Source organism: Melozone crissalis, unplaced genomic scaffold (assembly GCF_028551555.1).
Source record: "Melozone crissalis strain CALT ecotype California unplaced genomic scaffold, PUWL_Pcris_2 ptg000108l_1, whole genome shotgun sequence".
In the NCBI taxonomy this organism is placed as follows: Eukaryota; Metazoa; Chordata; class Aves; order Passeriformes; family Passerellidae; genus Melozone; species Melozone crissalis.
In genome coordinates, this window is record NW_026535885.1 from 120,072 (window position 1) to 139,042 (window position 18,971).

Consider the following 18,971-nt stretch of genomic DNA (forward strand, 5'->3'; position numbering starts at 1 on the left):
AGCTCCTGATGCCTCCAGGTACAAGTCCCCTAAATCTCAATCCTTTAGCCCCAAACTAAACCGGATCCAAACCTTCCTGTGCTTTTCCACCAGGTTTACACTGCAAGGAGGTTTCCTGTCCTCTCCCAGCCCCAAACCTAATCATCCCATGGACTTCTGCAGGAGCATGAAAAAGGGGAGGGAAGACACAGGGTCTGAGTCCAGAGCAAGAGGCTCTGAAGCTACGCTCTGTGATTTGGCACAGTTAGAGAGCAGCAGGATTGCAGCTGACCTGGATTCCCAACATCAAAGATAACTCCTGCTTCTTCCCCAGCATCTCCAGGGCCCTCCAAGGAGGTGAATCATTGAGCCACGTGTCCATCTCATCTGGTACTGGCATCCAGGGCTGTGGCTGATGGCAGCACCATCTCCCCTGCACTGTGGCTCAGAGCTAAAAAGCTGCACAAAATGTAACATTTATATGCTGAGAAAGAAGCCTGCCTCCTCCATGATCAGTGTGGTCAAAGGTGGCCCTGGGGGTTTAAACCACATTTGGCATGGGTGTAACCCCCATCCTCTTGGTACAGTGACAGACATTGGTAAATCTCCTGTCAGACTCACAGGAGACAGACAAACAGACCTTATCCCTTGGGAAACCCAGACCTAACAGTCCTACCTGTCATGTCACGACCAGCCCGAGGCACCAGGACACCTGGTTCCCATGTTACAACCAGCCCCAAGCAATAGGACACTGAGTCCCCATGTCTCAGTCTCGAAGGACCTGCTCCTTGTCCAGAAAAACCCTGAAAGCCCCCCCGGGAGCCCAGGGGTCACATTGACACCAATTCCTTCCACCAGCAGCAAAAAGCTTTCTTTTTCCATGCTGCTGTGTTTCCCTGCCCCCTGTGATGGTTCATTTCTGAGATGACTCACAGGCTGCTAATGCACTGAATGGAAGCAGCTCTGCCACCTCTGAGCACAAAGCTGAGGGGGGCACAGCTCCGGCTCCCAGTTCCCCAAAATCCAGGGAGATGCTGTCAGTTCCCAGTCAATGCTCCATTGTCAGACAAAGGCAGCACAGAGGGGGCAGTGGGGTGGTGAAAATACCTAAATAAGCAACAATCAGGGAAAAAGGCTCCTGTGGGGACTGAGTTCCCCAGGGATGGGGTGAAATGGCCGTCCTTCCTTCACTGCCAGCACAGCTTGGTGCCCACAAGCCATTCGCTATCGCTGTCCCTGCCACAAGGCCAGCGATGGGTGAAGGAAAGGAGCTCATTAACCCCTCTGATGAAATAATCATCACTTTGGAGGCATTTTTCATGGAAGAAGATGAACTAGCAGATGCACTCACCCTGTGTTTGTAAGGAACCTTGCTGCCCCCAGCCCTGGGCAGGCTGGCACTGCCACCAGCTTGAGCCCGGCAGGAGAACAGCCCCTCTCATATTCAAGGACATCTCTGGGATACTGGTGGCATCACCCTCAAGATATCACCAACCTATCGGAGAGGGATTGTTGCCTGCAAGGTAGTGAGCAGAGATTTTCCATCCAGCCTCTGGACTCAGCTCCGACTCTGGCCATCTCAGTGTGCAGACACCCGGCCCCGAGGGACAGCCCCTCCACACACAATGCCGAGGAAACAATGCTGCAAGCCCCCCAGCTCACATGCAGCCACGCAGAATGGTGAGGCAGAGAAGAATCTCATCTAATTTTAACTCCCCTGACGGATGGGCTTTGTTCTTTGCAGCAGCTGCCCCGCAAGGTATGAAAACACTCAGATATGTTGACATGGGAAAACAAAACACACAAATCAGCCCATTTTCCTCTTCAAGGCTGATTTATCTGGAGCTGTCAGTGGAGGGAGGGGAAGTGATGAGCCCTGGGGAGATGGAGGAGCAGCCTGGACTCGCAACTCGGTGGTTACCAGTGCGGTTGGGCTGACGCTCAATGAGCATCTGGTCCATTCTCTCCCAAACCTCAAAACACCTCAGAGCTAGAGAAAACAAAGTGACATTTTCTGCTGCAGTTCCCCAAGGTGTGATTCTGTGCATGTCCTGGGTCATCCTTATAAATGAGGGAAGCTAGATGCCAATGGAGCCCCCGCAATGTGGTTCACCACAAGCTGAGCTCCTTCCTGGTGCCCCCATTGTGCTGACTACTTGGTTTTCTGAGTTGGGATGGGTGGGCTCAGACACTGGAGAATGGTGACAGGAGCACAGGGGGAGGAGAGGAGGCTAGGAAGGAAGGAAGGAACCTGGTCTAGTCGAAGGTGTCCCTGCCAGTGGCAGGGTATGAAATTAGATGGGCTTTAAGGTCCCTTTCTACCCATATCATTCCATGATTCTATGAAGATAGGCACTATGAAGGGGGAATAAAAAATGCAGTTTCCCCTCTCTGGATCAGCTCTGAAATGCCTAGATATTTTTATATATTTAAATTTTAGATACTTTTATATTTCTATCATAATTCTATACCAGGGCAGAATGCCCTGGCCCCCACCTCAGCAGAGGGCACAGCCGTCCCAGTGTCACCAGAGATCCAGTGCAAGGCTCTCCCTAACAGCATCATGGCAAGGTGAGAGCCATGGTATGTTAGGGAGTCTCAGTGTCCTTCTGAATTTCCAAAAATCCTCATGAAGAATTCATCTCCCCTGCTTCCTCCTTCATTAACCTCTGGAGGTTCCCATGGATTTTGACTGGAGTCCAGCCAGAGCAGATTAATGGCTCTTGCATGTTATTTTCATGTCCATTCTGATTAAAAGCAATAAATTCCAGAGGAGAGTATCTTCTCACCATGAAATACACTTTGTCAATTTCTCAGTCTCTGAGTAAATTAAAACACTGCCATTAGTGGCTCCAGCTGTAAATCCCCTTGGATGGACCTTAGCTCACCAGGCAAAGGAGCAACATGAATTGTGCTACTCGACAGCCTCAGCATTGCTCTCACCATCTCAATTTGATATATTATTTATTTTTCAGGGTGTGGGTGAGAAAATAAGAGCTAAGGCATTGCCACACAGAACTTCCTAAGAGAAGCAATCCCTGCAAGACAGCAGGACTTGATCCAAGATCACAGAATTACAGAATGGTTCAGGCTGGAAGGGACCGTAAAGCCCCTCCAGTTGTCATCCCCTGCCATGGCAGGGACACCTTTCATGATCCCAGGCTGCTCCAAGCCTTGTCCAGCCTGGACACTCCTAGGGATGCAGCAGCCACAGCTTCTCTGGGCACCCTGAGCCAGGGCCTCGCCGCCCTCCCGGGGTGGCCAAAGTGGCATTGATCAAACTCGGGATGCAGAGAGAAGTCCCAGGACCAGTGCTGGGGGCCAGGACCTGCTAGACCCACCAGGCTGCATTAGGGTGATGCTCTCCCCTCCAGTGTACCTCAGTTTCCCCAATTTCAGAACTCCATTCATGGTGGCAGCCAGGCTTGGCAGCTGGAGCAGCAAGAGCTGAGAGCAGGCAGATGAGCACCAAAGCCCTTGAAAGATTTTCCATTTGTTTTATGTGTCCACTGGGTTTATTTTTAACATTCCAGCTGAAAAAAATTTCTAAAGAAATGTTGGAGCTGAGCCAAGAGGACGTGTTTGCTGGAACCTGCCAGCATGATTAGTCCTTTGCAGATAACCCATTGGAAAAGGGTCAGTGTGGGGGCTCCGGCCATGCCGGGAGCCAAGCAAAGGGATGAGTTCTTTTCCAGAGAGCTCCTCAGCCATGCTAAAAGCTATTTCACACTCCCCACCCTGATGTTTCCTTGCCACTGGGAGAGATCAGCAACCAGCCTGCGCCAGAGCTGGGCACAGCAGATGCTCAACACCTCACTCTGGGTCTCGGAGGCTCTTTTCACCCAGGAAGGTGTTTAAATCCCGTATTCTGGACCACACACAGGTGCAGAACATTCCCCTCTGTCCTGCCCGGGCTTGTAAAAGCACTGCAGGAATGGGAACCTCCTCCAGGTAAGGAGGCTGATGCATCCAAAGGGCAGGACCAAGATATACATGTTAAATCCATCCCTGTGCACCCAATTCCTGCCTTTACCCATCCCACCAGCCCTGTGGGACACAGCCAGGACCACAGCCACCTCACACCGTGAGGACAGAAACACACAGCACATTGTTCCTCCCTCCCTGCTCAGAGGCCCTGGAGCTCTCATCCCATGGTTACCATCTGAACCATGGGATGATTGAAAAGCCATTAATTCCCTCCTGGGTGTTTTTATGAGGCTCTTGGTGAAATGTCTGGATGCTTCAGTACTGCAGGAGTTTGATACTGGCAGAGCTCTGCGCAAACTGAAAGCCCTATCTCCAGGGTTGAACAAGCTGCTGGCCTCTCCTCCATGTCCTGTGTCTCTTGCTCAGTCTCTCTGGAGCCAAATGTACCCAAAATTGCAGCAAATCACCCTCTCTCTCTGTGCTAGTGCTGTCCCAGGGCACAGGGCAATGAATTAATCTATTCCCAAAGCAAATAGGAGATGGGGACACCCCAAGTGTGTGTACCCACAGCCTCCACCTCCATTTGGGCTCCAGGAAAAATAAGGCTCCTGCCTCTCAGCTTTGCAGTCCCTGAAAGGGGGGAGCCCTGCCAGAGAAAGGCAGTCCTGCTCCAAGGCTGGAAAGGATCTTTGGAAAGGGGAGGGTGACCCTCAACACCCCACAAAGCCCAGCTCTGCGAAGCAGGTGCTGCTGCTGGGTCTATATTTGCACCTTCACTCTGCAGCATCTCCCTAAATCCCTTATTCTGCAGCAGCATCCCTCCCAAGTCCCCCAGAAACCTTTTTTAGTACCCCCAGCATTCCTTACTGCCTTCCAAGCATTTCTCTTAAATGCCCCCAACATTGCTCCACAAATCCCTCTTCAGCATTCCAGCATCATTCTCACCCCAGCACGCCTCCAGTTCCTTCCCCCACCCCACAATATCCCTCTTAATCCCCCTGCAACATCCTCCCAGACCTCCTCAGCACCCCCAAGCTCCTCCAGCACCCCCTAACCCCACAACACATGGTGGGGAGAGTGAAGGAGAGGAAGAAAAAGCAAAGCCAAGGGAGAACCGGAGACCGCCCGTCTTTGCTTTGTGGACAAGAGGGCTGCTTGTCCCCCTGCTTTCTTACAGACAAAGAAAACCCAGAACAATCAGAGCGCCTGGATCCATCGTGCTCCCCCTCCAGCTGGGGACCCGTGCGGGCTCCGGGGATGGGTGACAGGCAGGGACCGGGGGAGAGACAGGGATTAGGAAGGCAGGCAGGGAGGGGAGGCAGGGGCAGGAATGAGGGAGGGGGGTGCAGGTAAGGGACTGGGTGGTGGGAAAAGAGGCAGGGGACTGGGGAGAGCGGGGCTCAGGCAGGGACTGACAAGACAAGAACTGGGAGGGGAGGCTGGCAGGGATGGGGAGGGAAAGCGACAGGCTTGGGGCGGGGGGCCGGGGAGGCATAGAGCGGGGAGGCAAGGAGGGAACCGTGGGGGAGAAAGGCAGGCAGGAATGGAGGCATGGGGCGAGGCAGGCAGGGATGCGGGGAAAACGGGACCGTGGAGGGAAGACAAGGACCTGCCGAGTGGAGAAAGGCAGCCATCGACCGAGGTGGAGGAAGGCGGGGACGGGGGGGACAGGTAGGGAGCAAGGGGGAGAAAAGCAGGCAGGGATCTGGGGAGCAGGCAGGGAGCGGGAGGGGTACAGACAGGCGAGGGGGCGGGCAGGCGAGCAGGGCCGCCCCCGGCCCCACGTGGCCTGGGGGACACGCGGGTTTATAAAGCATTCCGGGCCCGCGCGAGTGCGGGAGGAGGCGGCGGCACCGGCCGGGAGCCGGGCTCGAACCCGCGGGGTTCGGATGCGCGCGGCGGCTCCAGCGGGGCCACGGCCGCCCGCGGGCCATGGAGCTGCCCATGGATGCGACCATGGATGTGCCCGTGGAACTGCCCTCAGGGCTGCCCACGGCCACTGCCACCCCCTGGGGCAACGGCACCGCCTGGGCCCCCCTGCCCGGACACGGGGTCAACGACACGGGCCTGCAGCGGGCCAAGAACGCTACATCCATCCTCATCGCCATCGTCATCACTGCGCTCTACTCCGTGGTGTGCGTGGTGGGGCTGCTGGGCAACGTCCTGGTCATGTACGGCATCGTCAGGTGAGAGCTGGGCAGGGGTGCGCAGGGAGCAAGGGGGCATTTTGGGCACACCGAGTGCGAAAGCACCGATGGGGCCAGGCTGTGCCAGGGGTCAGTGTGCAGCACATGGGAGGTGTGAGCTGGTGACACTGAGTGAGTGTGCACCAGGAGTGGGTGTGCACTAGGGGTAAGTGCGCACCAGGGTTGAGACAGGACCAGGAGGGAGTTTGCACTAAAGAGAAAGTGTGCGCAGGGGTGAGTGTGTGCTGCGTGTCAAACAGCAGCAGAAGTAAGTGTGAACCAGGAGTGAGTGTGCAACGGTTGTGAGTGTGCACCAGGTGTGTCTGCACTGGGTGTGAGTTTGCCAGCAGCAGGAGGAGGGTTGGGTGTGAACCGGCTGCTTGTGCGCATCGAGACGGCTGCGATGTGCGTGTGAGCAGTACGTGTGCAGGCTGCACAAGTGTGGGGGGTGCAGTGCTGTGCCAAGGGTGAAAGCAGAGGCCATGTGCGCCTGGAGCAGCTCGGGGTGTGCGAGGGAGATGTTTGGGCATGGGGGAAGGGGGGGGGGGCATGGGCGACACAGCCCGACCCCAATGGGTGCCTCTTGTCCTTTGTGAGGAAGCGGAGCCGCAGGGCTGGTGCCGCTGCGGGCTGGGAGCTGCCCTGTTTGCAGGGTGGGTCCAGACCCCCCGCCCGCCCCAGCCAGGGGCTGGCGGGTTCCCGCTGCTGCCACCTCGCTCCATCAGTGGGAATTACCCACCCAACCCATCCCCAGCTCCTTCTTGTGCCAGCACCTCCTGCAGCTGCCTGACTTCTGTTTTTCCCTAACAAAGAGCAGACACTGCACGGCCCAGCCCCATCTCCCACAACGGCTGAGCTGTCCTCTGCTCCCCCCAGTGTGGGGTACCAGCTCCAGTAGCCGAGAGACCTACTTCAGCTGCATCCAAGACCTCGGCACCTGTGATGAGGCTTTCCCTGGGCAGAGGCAGGGTCTGCAGGGTCTCTGCACCCCAGAGCAAGCAACATGACCCAAATACCCCCAACTTTAAAGATGGGGCATGGCAAGATACTGCTGTATCCCGCCAGACACTTGTGCTAAGATACAAAACCTCATCAGTCCCTTTGTCCGAGACGCTGGGTGGTCCTGCCTGGTTAAGATGGGTTGACATAGAAATTGGGACCATGAAGCCAAGTCTTACCAGACCACAGGACCAGTGCCAGCAGCGAGGGCTGACAGAGCTCCTCCACAGCTCTGCCAGCAGCAAAGGATGGGGCTGTGCTCGCAGTCACACTGAGAGGGCACAGACCTCAACACCTCCAGCCTGGCAGGAGGGAGCAGAAGAGTCTCACTAGGTGCCTGGGCTTCACAGCCGCCCCCTTTGCACTGGAGGGGGCTTGGTCCTGTCGGTCCAGAATCTGTGGGGTGATTCCAATTTCCACTGCCTCAGGTGATGCTGTAACCCCAGCTTGGCCAAAACACTAAAGCCAAACCAGAGCTGGTGGCTGGATTTAAACAAACCCTCCAAATTCACATTTTTTACCATTTCCACCCTCATTTCCCCATCCCTTTCAGTCCATAGCTATTGTTACCAGAGGTCAGCACAGCCTGGCACTGCATGCGCACAAATAAATGTGGTGACTCACCGGAGGGAAGGAAACCATCCTGAAACGTGTCCGTGAGCCACCCTGGAGTGCCCATTGCCCTGGTATCAGGCTCTGCTGCCCCTGCTCCCCACTCTTTGTGGGGCTCTGCTGTGTGTTTTTAACCGTCCAAGAGTGCCGGCAATGGGGAGTGGCATGGGGGAATAACTCGCTGACCTGACCTGACCCTTAATGGGATTTTTCATCCACTCAAAAGGGGCATCAAAAATGAGCCCTGGTCTGAAAAAGCAAATTGAGGTAATTGCAGCAGAGACAGATGCCATGAATAATGTCAGGGTGAGGGATGAGTGTTATTAGACCCCCTCCAGCTGGTTCTGCTCAGAGAGGAGAGGGAAAGCATTTTAAAGAGAGTGATTTCATGTGCAAACATCCTCCCTATTTTACTGAGTAACTCCATGTAACCCAGGCTTTAGCAAGCCTGATGGCCACAGATCCCTTCACCACACCTTCTAGCCCCACATTTTCCAACTGATGCTGGAATTAAACACAGAATCACAGAGTGACTTGGGTTGGAAATGACCTTATAGGCCACCTTGTTTCACTACCCTGCCATAGGCAGGGTTGCCTTCCACTAGACCAGGTGGCTCCAAGCCCTGTCCAAGCTGGCCTTGAACACGTCCGGGGAAGGAGAATATCTCCCATGAAATGTGCAAGTATCATCCTCCAAGCCCCTGGGACAGGGGCTTCGCCCATCCATGGCCAAAGCCATCTGGAGTTTCCCAGGGTCCTTGTCAGAGTTGCTCCATGTTGACATGGTTTAGGCCAGGACTAGGGGAGACCTGTGTCCATGGAAGAAAGGGCTATGAGGTGGGATCAGCTTGGATTTGGACTCACTGCCAGGGAGATTTTGGGTGTTTGCTTTGTGCTCTTCTCCTAATGCCACCTCTAAGTGCCCTTGGGGGTCCAGGCAGTCTGGAAGCACGGCTGGAGCACATCCCGGGGGTCAGGGACCTCTGGGACTACACTGAGTTTGCCACAACGTCCATGAGTGCTAGGAGCTGGCAGATGCAGACACAGGACCCTGGTGTATAGCTGTGTGAATGGACACACCATGAGCCAAGCACAGCCAAATTCCAAATAAATCCCTCTCCAGAGCAGCCAAGCCCATCACACACCTGGAGGGAGCCCAGCACACCCAGCACCCTCCCCACCACAGCTCTGACCAGCACTGCCATGCCCACTGTATTGTCAGATGCTTTTAAAAATACTTCTGGAAGCAATTGGCAGCTGCGAGCTCAGGGCTGCAAGTGCCTCATCCCCACTAAGCGCATCAGCCCCCCACCAGCTCCCACGCAGGCTGCAGGGACAGCTGGGTGCAGGCTTTGTCAAGCCAGGCTCTTTCAGGCAGCGGCTTTTAGCAGCTCCAGGAGTTTTTCTTCCACTTATTATTCACTTTTCTTTCACTTATTTATTTTCCAAGAGATTTGGAGAGGGCATCCCCACTTGGGAGTCGAGACTGGAATGCGGAGCTGCCCTGTGCTTGCCCCATCCCCTCCCATCTCTTCTCTCCATCAACACTACCCAGATTGTTCCGTTCAAGTGCATAACTTCCCAATCAAGGCACTCACTTAATTGCAATGGGTTTGGCAGCCTGGGGAGGTCCATCAGCAGCAGTGGATGATTTGCTCTAATGTGGGCAATAAACCTCTTTCCTGGAGCAGCAGTTTCATTTACAGCTCAGGAGGGTCATCAGGATGGACGCCTCACCCTGTGCAGGAGGTTGAAACCTCAGCCCAAACCTGGAGAGGGCTGAATCTTCCCTCAAAACCCCAGTACTGGAAGCTAAATTGCCATCCTTATTTTCCCAGTCATCCCTATCATCATCCCAAGTTATTCCCATCAACCCCATCATCCCAGTTATGTCCTTCATCATCCCAGTTATTCCCAGCCTCATCCCAGTTATCCCTGTTATTGCAGTCAAATGCATTGGCAGAGTCAATCCATCATCTTAGACATTCCCATTGTCATCCCAGTCATCCCTGTCACTGCTTTGCCTTCACCAGCCCCATCCTGCCTGGGGATGGGTGACAGCTCTGGCCCTCCAGTCCCCCACCTCGGCACATCTGGCAGGGGGTTGGGAAGTGCTTACCCAGCACAGCTAAGCACATCTGGCAGATCATGGAATGAATAACAGATTTTTTTACCACTTTACTCAAAAAACAGAGACCAAAGATGTGTGAATCTACCTGAACTGACTGTTCACATAGGAGAGGCAAAACCTGACAATACCACAAATTCTCAGCTTTTTGTTTAACCTGGGAGGAAACTTTTCTGCAAAAGCGCTTGCAAAATAACACTAAAGAGAACAGAAAAGGACTTTTCAAGGACAAGACATTTTTAATGCCATATTTAAAATTTTTAAAAAAAAGCTCAGCTTGAATATTTCCGCCCTTGGGCAACGGGCTGCCATTTGCAGCCATGGTGAAGGAGACAGGAATGCTCTTGGAGCTGGGAGCTGGGTTAAGCTGCTGTTTTCTGTTTTCTCACAGAGAGAAATTAGTTTTTCAGCTCCAGTTCCCAGTTCTATTGACAATGCAACTTGGTGGGTCTCTGTCGCCACAAATACACTCTCCTGATCCTTCTGAGATGGGGAAAGGATAAGGGGAAGGGATTGGGTACCACCATCAATCCCAAGAGCCTCTTTCCCACATCAACCTGCTGTCCTGGGCTCCAGCCATGGCAGGACCACCTAAGATGGGAACCACTCAATCCCCCTACCTTAACTCATTTCATGTACCCCCAACATGCAATGAGCTGTACTAATTATCACAGAATCCTAGAATGCTTTAGATTGGAAGTGACCTTAAAGCCCATCTCATTCCACTCCCTGCCATGGGCAGGGCACCTTCCACTATCCCAGGCTGCTCCAAGCCCTGTCCAACCTGGCCTGGAACACTTCCAGGGATGGGGCAGCCACAGATTCTCTGGGTACCCTGTGCCAGGTTATTACCACCCTCATATCCCCTTTAAACCTGCCCTCTGTCAGTTTAAAACTGTCTTACCCCTGCCACACATGTGAAAAGTCACTTTCTGTCTATTTTATAAGTACACCAAGGAAAGCAACCTTTTCATCTCAGCAACAACGGGGTCATTTCCCCCCTCTATGCCTTTCCCTAGTGCTGCTACAGGCAGGCTTAGGCATGCAGAGATGGTTTTGGGCAAACTGACCCTGATGTTAATTAATGAGGGTACATCTAAAAAAGCTTGAGGCTGGGGAGGATGCTCTCTGAGCAATGGGGATTTGCTGGAAGGGAGCACAGGAAGAGCTGGAGCTGCTGGTGCAGCCCTGCAAAGAGCAGGGTCTTCACAGAGCCACTCCTGCCCACATGTGTTGCTCTTTGGGGGTGCCCAGCAGATCCCTCAGTATCTATTTCCAAGCCACCACACCATTCAAAGCATCCCTTTGATCAACACTTGCAGGACTGGATGCTCCTGGGACACACACACACATCCCTGCTTCTCTGGCATCTGCCATAACTTTGCCTCATCCCTTCAGGAAACGTTTGGACATGAGGGACCACACATTTCTCTTGCCATGGTGTGACAAGAACCAGAAGCGGAGCCAGCCCTTCCCAAATGCCCTGGGGGATACAGCCAGGCTCCCCCAAAGGCTCTGGAGCTCCAGGCTGGCTAATTGGGCTGCTTCCAGATGGCCTGTTTCCGGGGGTGATCGATCCAATTTCTGCAAGCAACCTTGACAGGGAAGCAGGCTGGATAATCACAATTTACTAGGTGGAAAATCAGATGAAGGAGGGTTGAGGGGATAAAGGACATTGTGCAACTGGTTCAGGGAAATGCTGAGCACATTGGTGCTGCAGAAAGGCACATCACAACACTTTTGCTCACCAAGGCCGGTGTCACCTTGTGAGCAGACAAACTGTGCCCCCTCCTCATCACATCAAGTGCCCTGACCACGTGTAACATGCCCTTTCTCTGCCACCCCCAGGTACACCAAGATGAAGACAGCCACCAACATCTACATCTTCAACCTGGCACTGGCTGATGCACTGGCCACCAGCACGCTGCCCTTCCAGAGCGCCAAGTACCTCATGGAGACCTGGCCCTTTGGGGAGCTGCTCTGCAAGGTCGTGCTCTCTATTGACTACTACAACATGTTCACCAGCATCTTCACCCTCACCATGATGAGTGTGGACCGCTACATCGCCGTGTGCCACCCGGTCAAGGCCTTGGACTTCCGCACGCCGGCCAAAGCCAAGATCATCAACGTCTGCATCTGGGTGCTCTCCTCCCTCATCGGGGTGCCCATCATGGTCATGGCAGTCACCAAGTCAAAAGGCAAGTGTCTTGGGGTGCGTGTCCCTTCCTGTCCCATCAGTTCATCCCAGGGGTGATCTGGCAAACTTGAGCTCTGGTCCTGTAGCAGATTTGTGGTCAGTAGTGGGCACCTGTCTGTGACACCATAAATGTGCCCTGTCTTGGAAAAAGCATCATGGTGTTATTTCCCATCTTTGAAACTGTCCCAGAAATTGTCCTCCCTTCCCCTTAAGGGTAGGGATCCCACACCTTTCCCCATCTCCAGTCCAGCCAGTGTCTCTCCCCACCTCCTGGTATGGAAAGCAGGAGGCCTAAAAAAACCCCAGTGATACTGCAAAGTCTCCAAGTGGCTCACACTAAGATCTGCAGCTCCTGTGTGGGGTCACTGGTCCTTAGCTGCTAGGAGAGCTCTGGGCATCTTGAGGAAGTGGACAGATTTCAGTGAAGGGTGATATGTGGATGTGACATGGGGATGTCCATCGTGGGGGTTGAGAGAAGGCAGGATTGGCCTTGAGTGGCCCAGGAGGTCCTGCCTGGGGAAAGGTTCCAGAGTCATTGCATCCACTGCCTCTCCTCAGTGTCTTCTGGACAGGGGTCTGATGGCACAGAGCTCTTGGGGAACCTCTGCCAAGAGCAGGCAGGTAGGAATGCATCTCCCTAGGGTTTTAAGAAGCCATTACTGAGCAGAAGGCAGAATATTCTCAGCAGACACTGAGCTTCCTCTTTGACCTTCCTCTCTGCTGCAGATGGTATGGTCCTGTGCACTCTCCAGTTTCCTGACCCTCCCATCTACTGGGACACTGTGACCAAGATATGTGTCTTCATCTTTGCCTTCTTGGTCCCCATTTTGGTCATCACCATCTGCTACGGGCTGATGATCCTTCGCCTGAAGAGCGTCCGGCTCCTCTCAGGCTCTAAGGAGAAGGATCGCAACCTGCGGCGCATCACACGCATGGTGCTGGTGGTGGTGGCAGCCTTCATCATCTGCTGGACACCCATCCACATCTTCGTCATCGTCTGGACGCTGGTGGACATAGACAAGAAGAACCCCTATGTGGTGGCCAGCCTGCACTTCTGCATCGCTCTGGGCTACACCAACAGCAGCCTCAACCCTGTCCTTTATGCTTTCCTGGATGAAAACTTCAAGAGGTGCTTCCGAGAGTTCTGCCTGCCTTTCCGAGCTCGTGTGGAGCAGAACAGCTTCTCCCGCGCCAGGAACACCACGCGGGAGCACGTCTCCACCTGCACCGCTTCTGAAGCCCGCAACAAGCCGGCATGACTAGACGTGGGCAGCCCCCGGCGGGGCTGCCAGGGACACAGAGGAGATGAGCTGCGCTCAGAAGTCACCCAGGTCACCACCACAGAGTTGTAGCACAATGGTGGGCTGGGCGCTGCTCACTAACACTGCTGGGTTTGCATACAGACTGACTGCAAAAACTTTTTACATCCTGAGGACGAAAAATGGGAGAATTGGGACTCACCAAATGATGTAGGGCTCTCCTACAGAGAGAACAAGAGGCAAGTTGGGCAAATATGCTCCACTGATGCCATCTCCTCAACCAACAACACCACCCAGCAGAGGCTGTCATCCTCCAACACGTGGCTCTTGGCAGAGCCCAGAGCACCAGAACTGCAATTTCCACATGCTTATCCTCCTGCACAGGCCAGGATGACACCACAGCCACAGAAACACTCACATGGCAGAAAGGAACTCTGCCAGGAGGTGATCATAGCATCACAGAATCATTCAGGTTGGAAAAGTCCTCCAAGATCATCAAGTTCAACTGTTCTTCTACCACTACAAAGGCCACCACTAGCCTATGTCCCAAGTGCCACATCCACACAGTGATGGTTAAATCTCTTTGGTGATCGTTAACTCCACCACTGCCCTGGGCAGCTGTGCCAGGGCTGGACAACCCTTTCAACAAAGAAACATTCCCTAATATCCAGCCTAATCCTCCCCTGGAATGACTTGAGGCCATTTTCTCTGCCACATCATGGGACCTCATTCCATCCCACTCTGAGCTATGTCCAAAGGACAACTGGAGATGGGAAGAAAAACTTATGCCACTTCAGAGACAGTTTTCAAAAAGCTCCAGATCCATTGTAAAAATTCTCCTGGAGTTCCTCAAACTGGGATTGTTCCCAGTGAAAGCTTTCTACTGTTCATGTCATTGTTAGGTTAGTGTTATTTAGAGACCTCTGACTGCAGCTAAGGCGGCCCTGGACATGGATGTGATGCTGGGCTGGAAAACTGTGGGCAAATCCTACTGCAAGCGAGCAGCACTGGGAGAGCCTGCCCTGACTGGGCCGTGCTTTAGCCAGCGGGCTCGGAGGGAACTCTTTGTGTACTTTTATAAATATATATGTATGTCTGTCTATAGCTGTATGAAACTAAAGTGACCCCAAGGCCTCCCATCACACCTCCCACCACAGCAGCTGCTACGTGTGTGGTGGAGCTGAATATGCCGGATCCCTAGCATCTCACAAAGTACTTCAGACACTATCTCCAGCTCCAACCCTTGGGATATTTGCATTACTGTGGCATTTCTGTACAGGAACCCTGCTTTCTAAAAGTTCAAGTAAAATAAAATCGAAGATAGGAAGCAGTTTCCAGCTCTCTTGTGACTCACAGGCATCAAAAATGAGCTCAGGGGGGTGGTCTGGGGAGTGATGAAACTGCCTCTAAATTTACCCTTTCCTGTGAGAGTGGGGATAACCTGGCACAGGTTGCTCAGGGAAGCAGTGTCCAAGGCCAGGCTGGATGAGGCTCAGAGCAGCCTGGGACAGCTGAAGGTGTCCCTGCACATGTCAGGGCAGGAAACTGGATGGGCTTTAAGGTCCCTTCCAACTCAGGCCATTTGATGATTCTGAATTCAAGTTTTGAATACATACCTGGACTTAGAAAAACTCACCTTTGTGAACACCCCAAGCCCTTTAGAGCTGAGATTGTTTGCAAGCCCTAGTCACCAAAAACCTCTTCTGCCAACAGTCATCAAGATATAATTTTATTTCAAAAGACAAGCAGCCCAAATTCTGGCCCAAATTACATTTGTAATTTAAATACAAATGAGGATTCAGCGGAAAAGCAACAGAAACGGGTGTTGGAGCCTGTAACTTTGCTCTGGCTTAACGAGACTTTGGACTTTAGGGTACTGATCACTTCTGCAGTGTAGGTTTCTTAGTTCCCAAAGAAGGAGAACCATAAAGAGTGCAGAGTGGATGTGAAAACCACTCGAGGACCCCGTCCGTTACCCAGCACCCTGGGAAAGCTGAGCCAGACACCAATTCTGGAGATTTCACAGCCCGGTTAAACTAGCAGCCAGCCCAGGTTAATTATACAGCAACCCATGCTGGCACACACCAACAGGCTATTTCCAGGGACATTTGCAGGCCAAAAACATGTGCTATTGCAGGAAACATCCTTTCCCCAATTTTTTTTCTTTAATTAATTCACCAAATAATGAACCCTGATGTATTGAGCTTGTGATTAATTATGATGATGACAATTTCTTTGTCTGCATGTTTAGGCTGACTTTGGAATTGCATTAATATGCAGATGGAAATGAAGGGATCTGGCTTTCCTGGGGAGGACAGGAACAAGAACTCCCACCTCCCTGACCCTGCAGCAGCCTGGGGTGGACCCAGGCTCTCAGCTCAACAGAGATGCTTGTCTTGCAATTCATCATTTAATAGGGAAAGAAAATCACTATGAATAATTCCTAGAGGATTTTTTTTCTCCTTTCAGAGTTAAAAATTCTGCTTAATTTGTGCTGTTTTATTCCCTGAGCAAATGGGACCAGGAGGAACATGCAGGGAGGGGATGTCTGGGACGCTGTGTAAGCCCTGGAGCTCCTCCAGGCAGGGAAAGAGCCAGGATCCCCCTCCCCAGCTCCCAGGAGCTGAGTGAGCCATACGAGACTTTCCTTATTTTTGGCCTGTTGTAATGGGAAAGGAACCAGGATGTCAGCAGTTTGGGAAGGGGACAGAGACACCACCACATCACTATTTCAGCCCAATTCTCATCCTAAAGAGACCCAAGACACCCTTCTACCAGGAGCCACACCAGAGCACTGCACATGGCAGTTATCCTGGAATATACTGGTCAGGCAACAGCCTCAATGATTGGAGAGACAGCCCAGTACAATGACTAAACCGTCATTAAACCCCATCACAGGCAGCTTGGCCATAATTAAAGCTCATTTCCTCTTCCAGGCAGGAAAGGAATAACAAGAAAACAATCTGAATATCCTCCAAACCCTCCTGAAGATGCAATTCTCTCCCTGTAGATCCAGCAGCACCACTGCACAGGCAGAAATTTTCTATCTAAAACAGCAACATGTTAAAAAAACATGAAAAAATCCCTCACAAACAACACTCAAAGTGCTTTTAATCTGGGCCCAAAAGATCTTCACACTGCCAGGCCTCATCCTCCAGGGATGCTGAAGCCCTCAAATACCACTTTCCCAGCTTTTGTCTGTAAAGCAAAAGCCTTTTATGCACTTCCAATAGCAACAGATGCAGACCAGAGTGTGGAGCTGCCAGCTGGTGATGAGGGAGAGTCTGGAGGTGTCAGTGCTAGAAAACCTCCCCCATTGACTATGGCTGGATCCTGACACAGCCAGGGGTCCACTCCACAGGACCCAAATTCCTCCTCCTAATCCTCAAAATGCCCCCGGTTCACTCTGTGAGCACAAAACCTTGTTAATGAGACATTTCCCTTCCCTCAATTAAGCTGTTTTCCTCCATCCACCCTCTCCCCCCTGTGTGGGGGCTCATCCTTCCCCCAGTTTCCAGCAGCTTCCCACTGAAGTGTCACTGGTTCCCAAGACAATTGCTTACTCATCAGTTCTGAATATTTTAAATCTTATTGTTCTCTCCCAGTCCTTTTCCCATGTTTCTTAAATATACCAACAAGCTTCCCATTCACAAAGACATGTTTTCCCCTTCCCAGAAACAGGAACAGCCCCTCAGGGATGGGTACAATCCCATCTTATTTAGTAATGATCTGGGTTTTCTCTGCACCCACAGGAGCTGGAGCAGGGAATTGCATTGGCTCCCGGCAGGATCCAACCCTGTTGTGTCCACACCACTGATGCTGTTCCTGCTGCCCAAATGTGGGAGATAGATGCAAAAACCTGCCAAGGTAGGGGACAGGGAGGAACTGGGAGCACTGGGATGTGGGATCTCCCCAGTAGCTGAGGCTGGCTTTGGATAAATATTGTTGCTGGGAATCAAGCCTAAGCGAAGAGCAGTTCCTGCATCAGGTATCCAGCAGGTCACATTTCACTGATTGGTATCAAATGGTGATGGTCCCCAGGGAGCAAAATTAGCCACAGGATTAGAGAGCACTTGCCCATGGCTCAGCCTGCAGTGACAGCAAAATATGGGCTTGATCCCTCACAATACAACATTCCCTGTGGGCCCACATCTCAATCTTTTGCTTAGAGGTAAAAATAAAGTCCTTTGCAAGCCCAGGACTGCAACCACCAGAACAAACCCACCTGATGGGATGCGGGTGCCCCCAGCACCCCAGAGCTGGACCCACTGAGGCCATCCCTGATTGTAAATCCAAGTTCATCCCACATGGAAGCAGCAGAGCTTCTCTCAGTGCCCAGGCTCACTAAGGAACCTGCTCCTGCGCAAATGAATTAAGTGTAAACAGCGACCTGGGGCTCCAGTCACACCAGGATGTGGGAATTTGCCCCGTGGCTTCCAGTCTCCACACACATCTGGCTCAGCTCCAGCTGGGAGCACCCTGCACGGACAAGCCAGGATCCTTCCAGGTGTGCAACGGGCTTGGCTGTGTTCCTGGAGACCCACAGATCCGTGGGGTGACCCGTCAGCCAGGCTGGGCACTGAAGGGGGGTGACCGAGACGACAGGGACCATGCCCTCTCTCAGCCCCACGGCTGCCACCTGGCGGCCACAGCTGGGACCGGGACAGCGCCCCGAAAGGAGACACCTGTCCCGACTGTCCCCACGGGAGAACTGCCCAGCCCTCCAAGGCGCAGGAAAAGCCTGGGTTTATCAAAACTCAGTTTATTCCAAATTTAAAAGATTTTTTTTTGTCCTTTCTGCCTTGATTAATCAACCAAAATACATTTTCTTTTTTAAAAAAATCCAACCCTTTTGGAACCATTGTATAACCCCAGACACCCCTCCCCAGCCACAACCCCCCCTCCTATTGCTACAATTAACTTTTTGCAGAGCCCTCCTCACTCCAGGCACCTGGAAGGTACCTCCTATAAGGAGAGGATGGAGCAGGCTGGGCACAGGAATCAAGACCAGTTGGATCAGGGAGGCAACGGGGAGGAGGAATGCTGTTGTTTCCAGCAACTCCATGCATAGCTGTGGTCTGGGTGTCTGCTCATCCAGGCCCTAACAGCAAATGAACCTCCTTCCTCAGCAAGTGAAAGAGAAAAAATTAAAGTAACAGTGTTCCCATCTGTGGGATGGATTTGGTTGGGTTTCCAAAGGCAATGGCAAAGAGGGAGTGGCCAGGACTGTGAAAAGTAGCATGAGGCGGCTGCTCCAGGCCATGGGGAGTGGGGAATCTGCTCCTGGCCCGACTGCCAGGCAGGGGCTCAGCTTGAGGGGATGGGAGGCAGGAGCCTCCAGCGGTCACACCGTGCTAGGCATCATCCAGCAGCATTCTCCCTCACCAGGCAGAATCTCCCCACAGCAGTCACAAGCTCTGGATTAGAGGATAGAGCTTCCTGGGCACATTCCTGCTGGACTCAGATCCACCTGGAACACGCTCAGAGGGGTTTGGGGGGTGGCAGCAGACAAATCCAGAGGTGGTTTAGGTGAAGGGGGTGGAGGAGCATCCAGATGTGGGGAACATGGGGACCTCAGGGAGACTATTACCCAAACCTGATTGCAGAGTAAAGAACAAAACCCTCAGCTTTGCTGGGCCAGGAAATGTTAAAAAAAAAAAAAAGACAAGAAGTGGAAATCCATC

The 18,971-nt window shown here is 52.8% G+C and overlaps 1 protein-coding gene across 1 annotated transcript; it reads left to right on the top strand.

Moving 5' to 3' along the window:
• Nucleotides 1-5,820: 5,820 nt before the first annotated feature.
• On the top strand, nucleotides 5,821-13,685 carry OPRD1 (opioid receptor delta 1). The gene is made up of 3 exons (XM_054292227.1): nucleotides 5,821-6,092; nucleotides 11,680-12,029; nucleotides 12,755-13,685. The coding sequence occupies exons 1-3, from the start codon at nucleotides 5,839-5,841 to the stop codon at nucleotides 13,285-13,287; spliced, it is 1,137 nt and encodes a 378-aa protein (XP_054148202.1). The 5' UTR covers nucleotides 5,821-5,838; the 3' UTR covers nucleotides 13,288-13,685.
• The last annotated feature ends 5,286 nt before the right edge of the window (nucleotides 13,686-18,971 follow it).

What these genes read in the sequence shown, in the direction of transcription:
- OPRD1 (XM_054292227.1), top strand. Translation starts at nt 5,839, where the DNA reads ATGGAGCTGCCCATGGATGCGACCATGGATGTGCCCGTGGAACTGCCC. An exon ending in GTCATGTACGGCATCGTCAG is followed by an intron (nt 6,093 to 11,679) that starts GTGAGAGCTGGG and finishes TGCCACCCCCAG; the next exon opens with GTACACCAAGATGAAGACAG. An exon ending in GGCAGTCACCAAGTCAAAAG is followed by an intron (nt 12,030 to 12,754) that starts GCAAGTGTCTTG and finishes TCTCTGCTGCAG; the next exon opens with ATGGTATGGTCCTGTGCACT.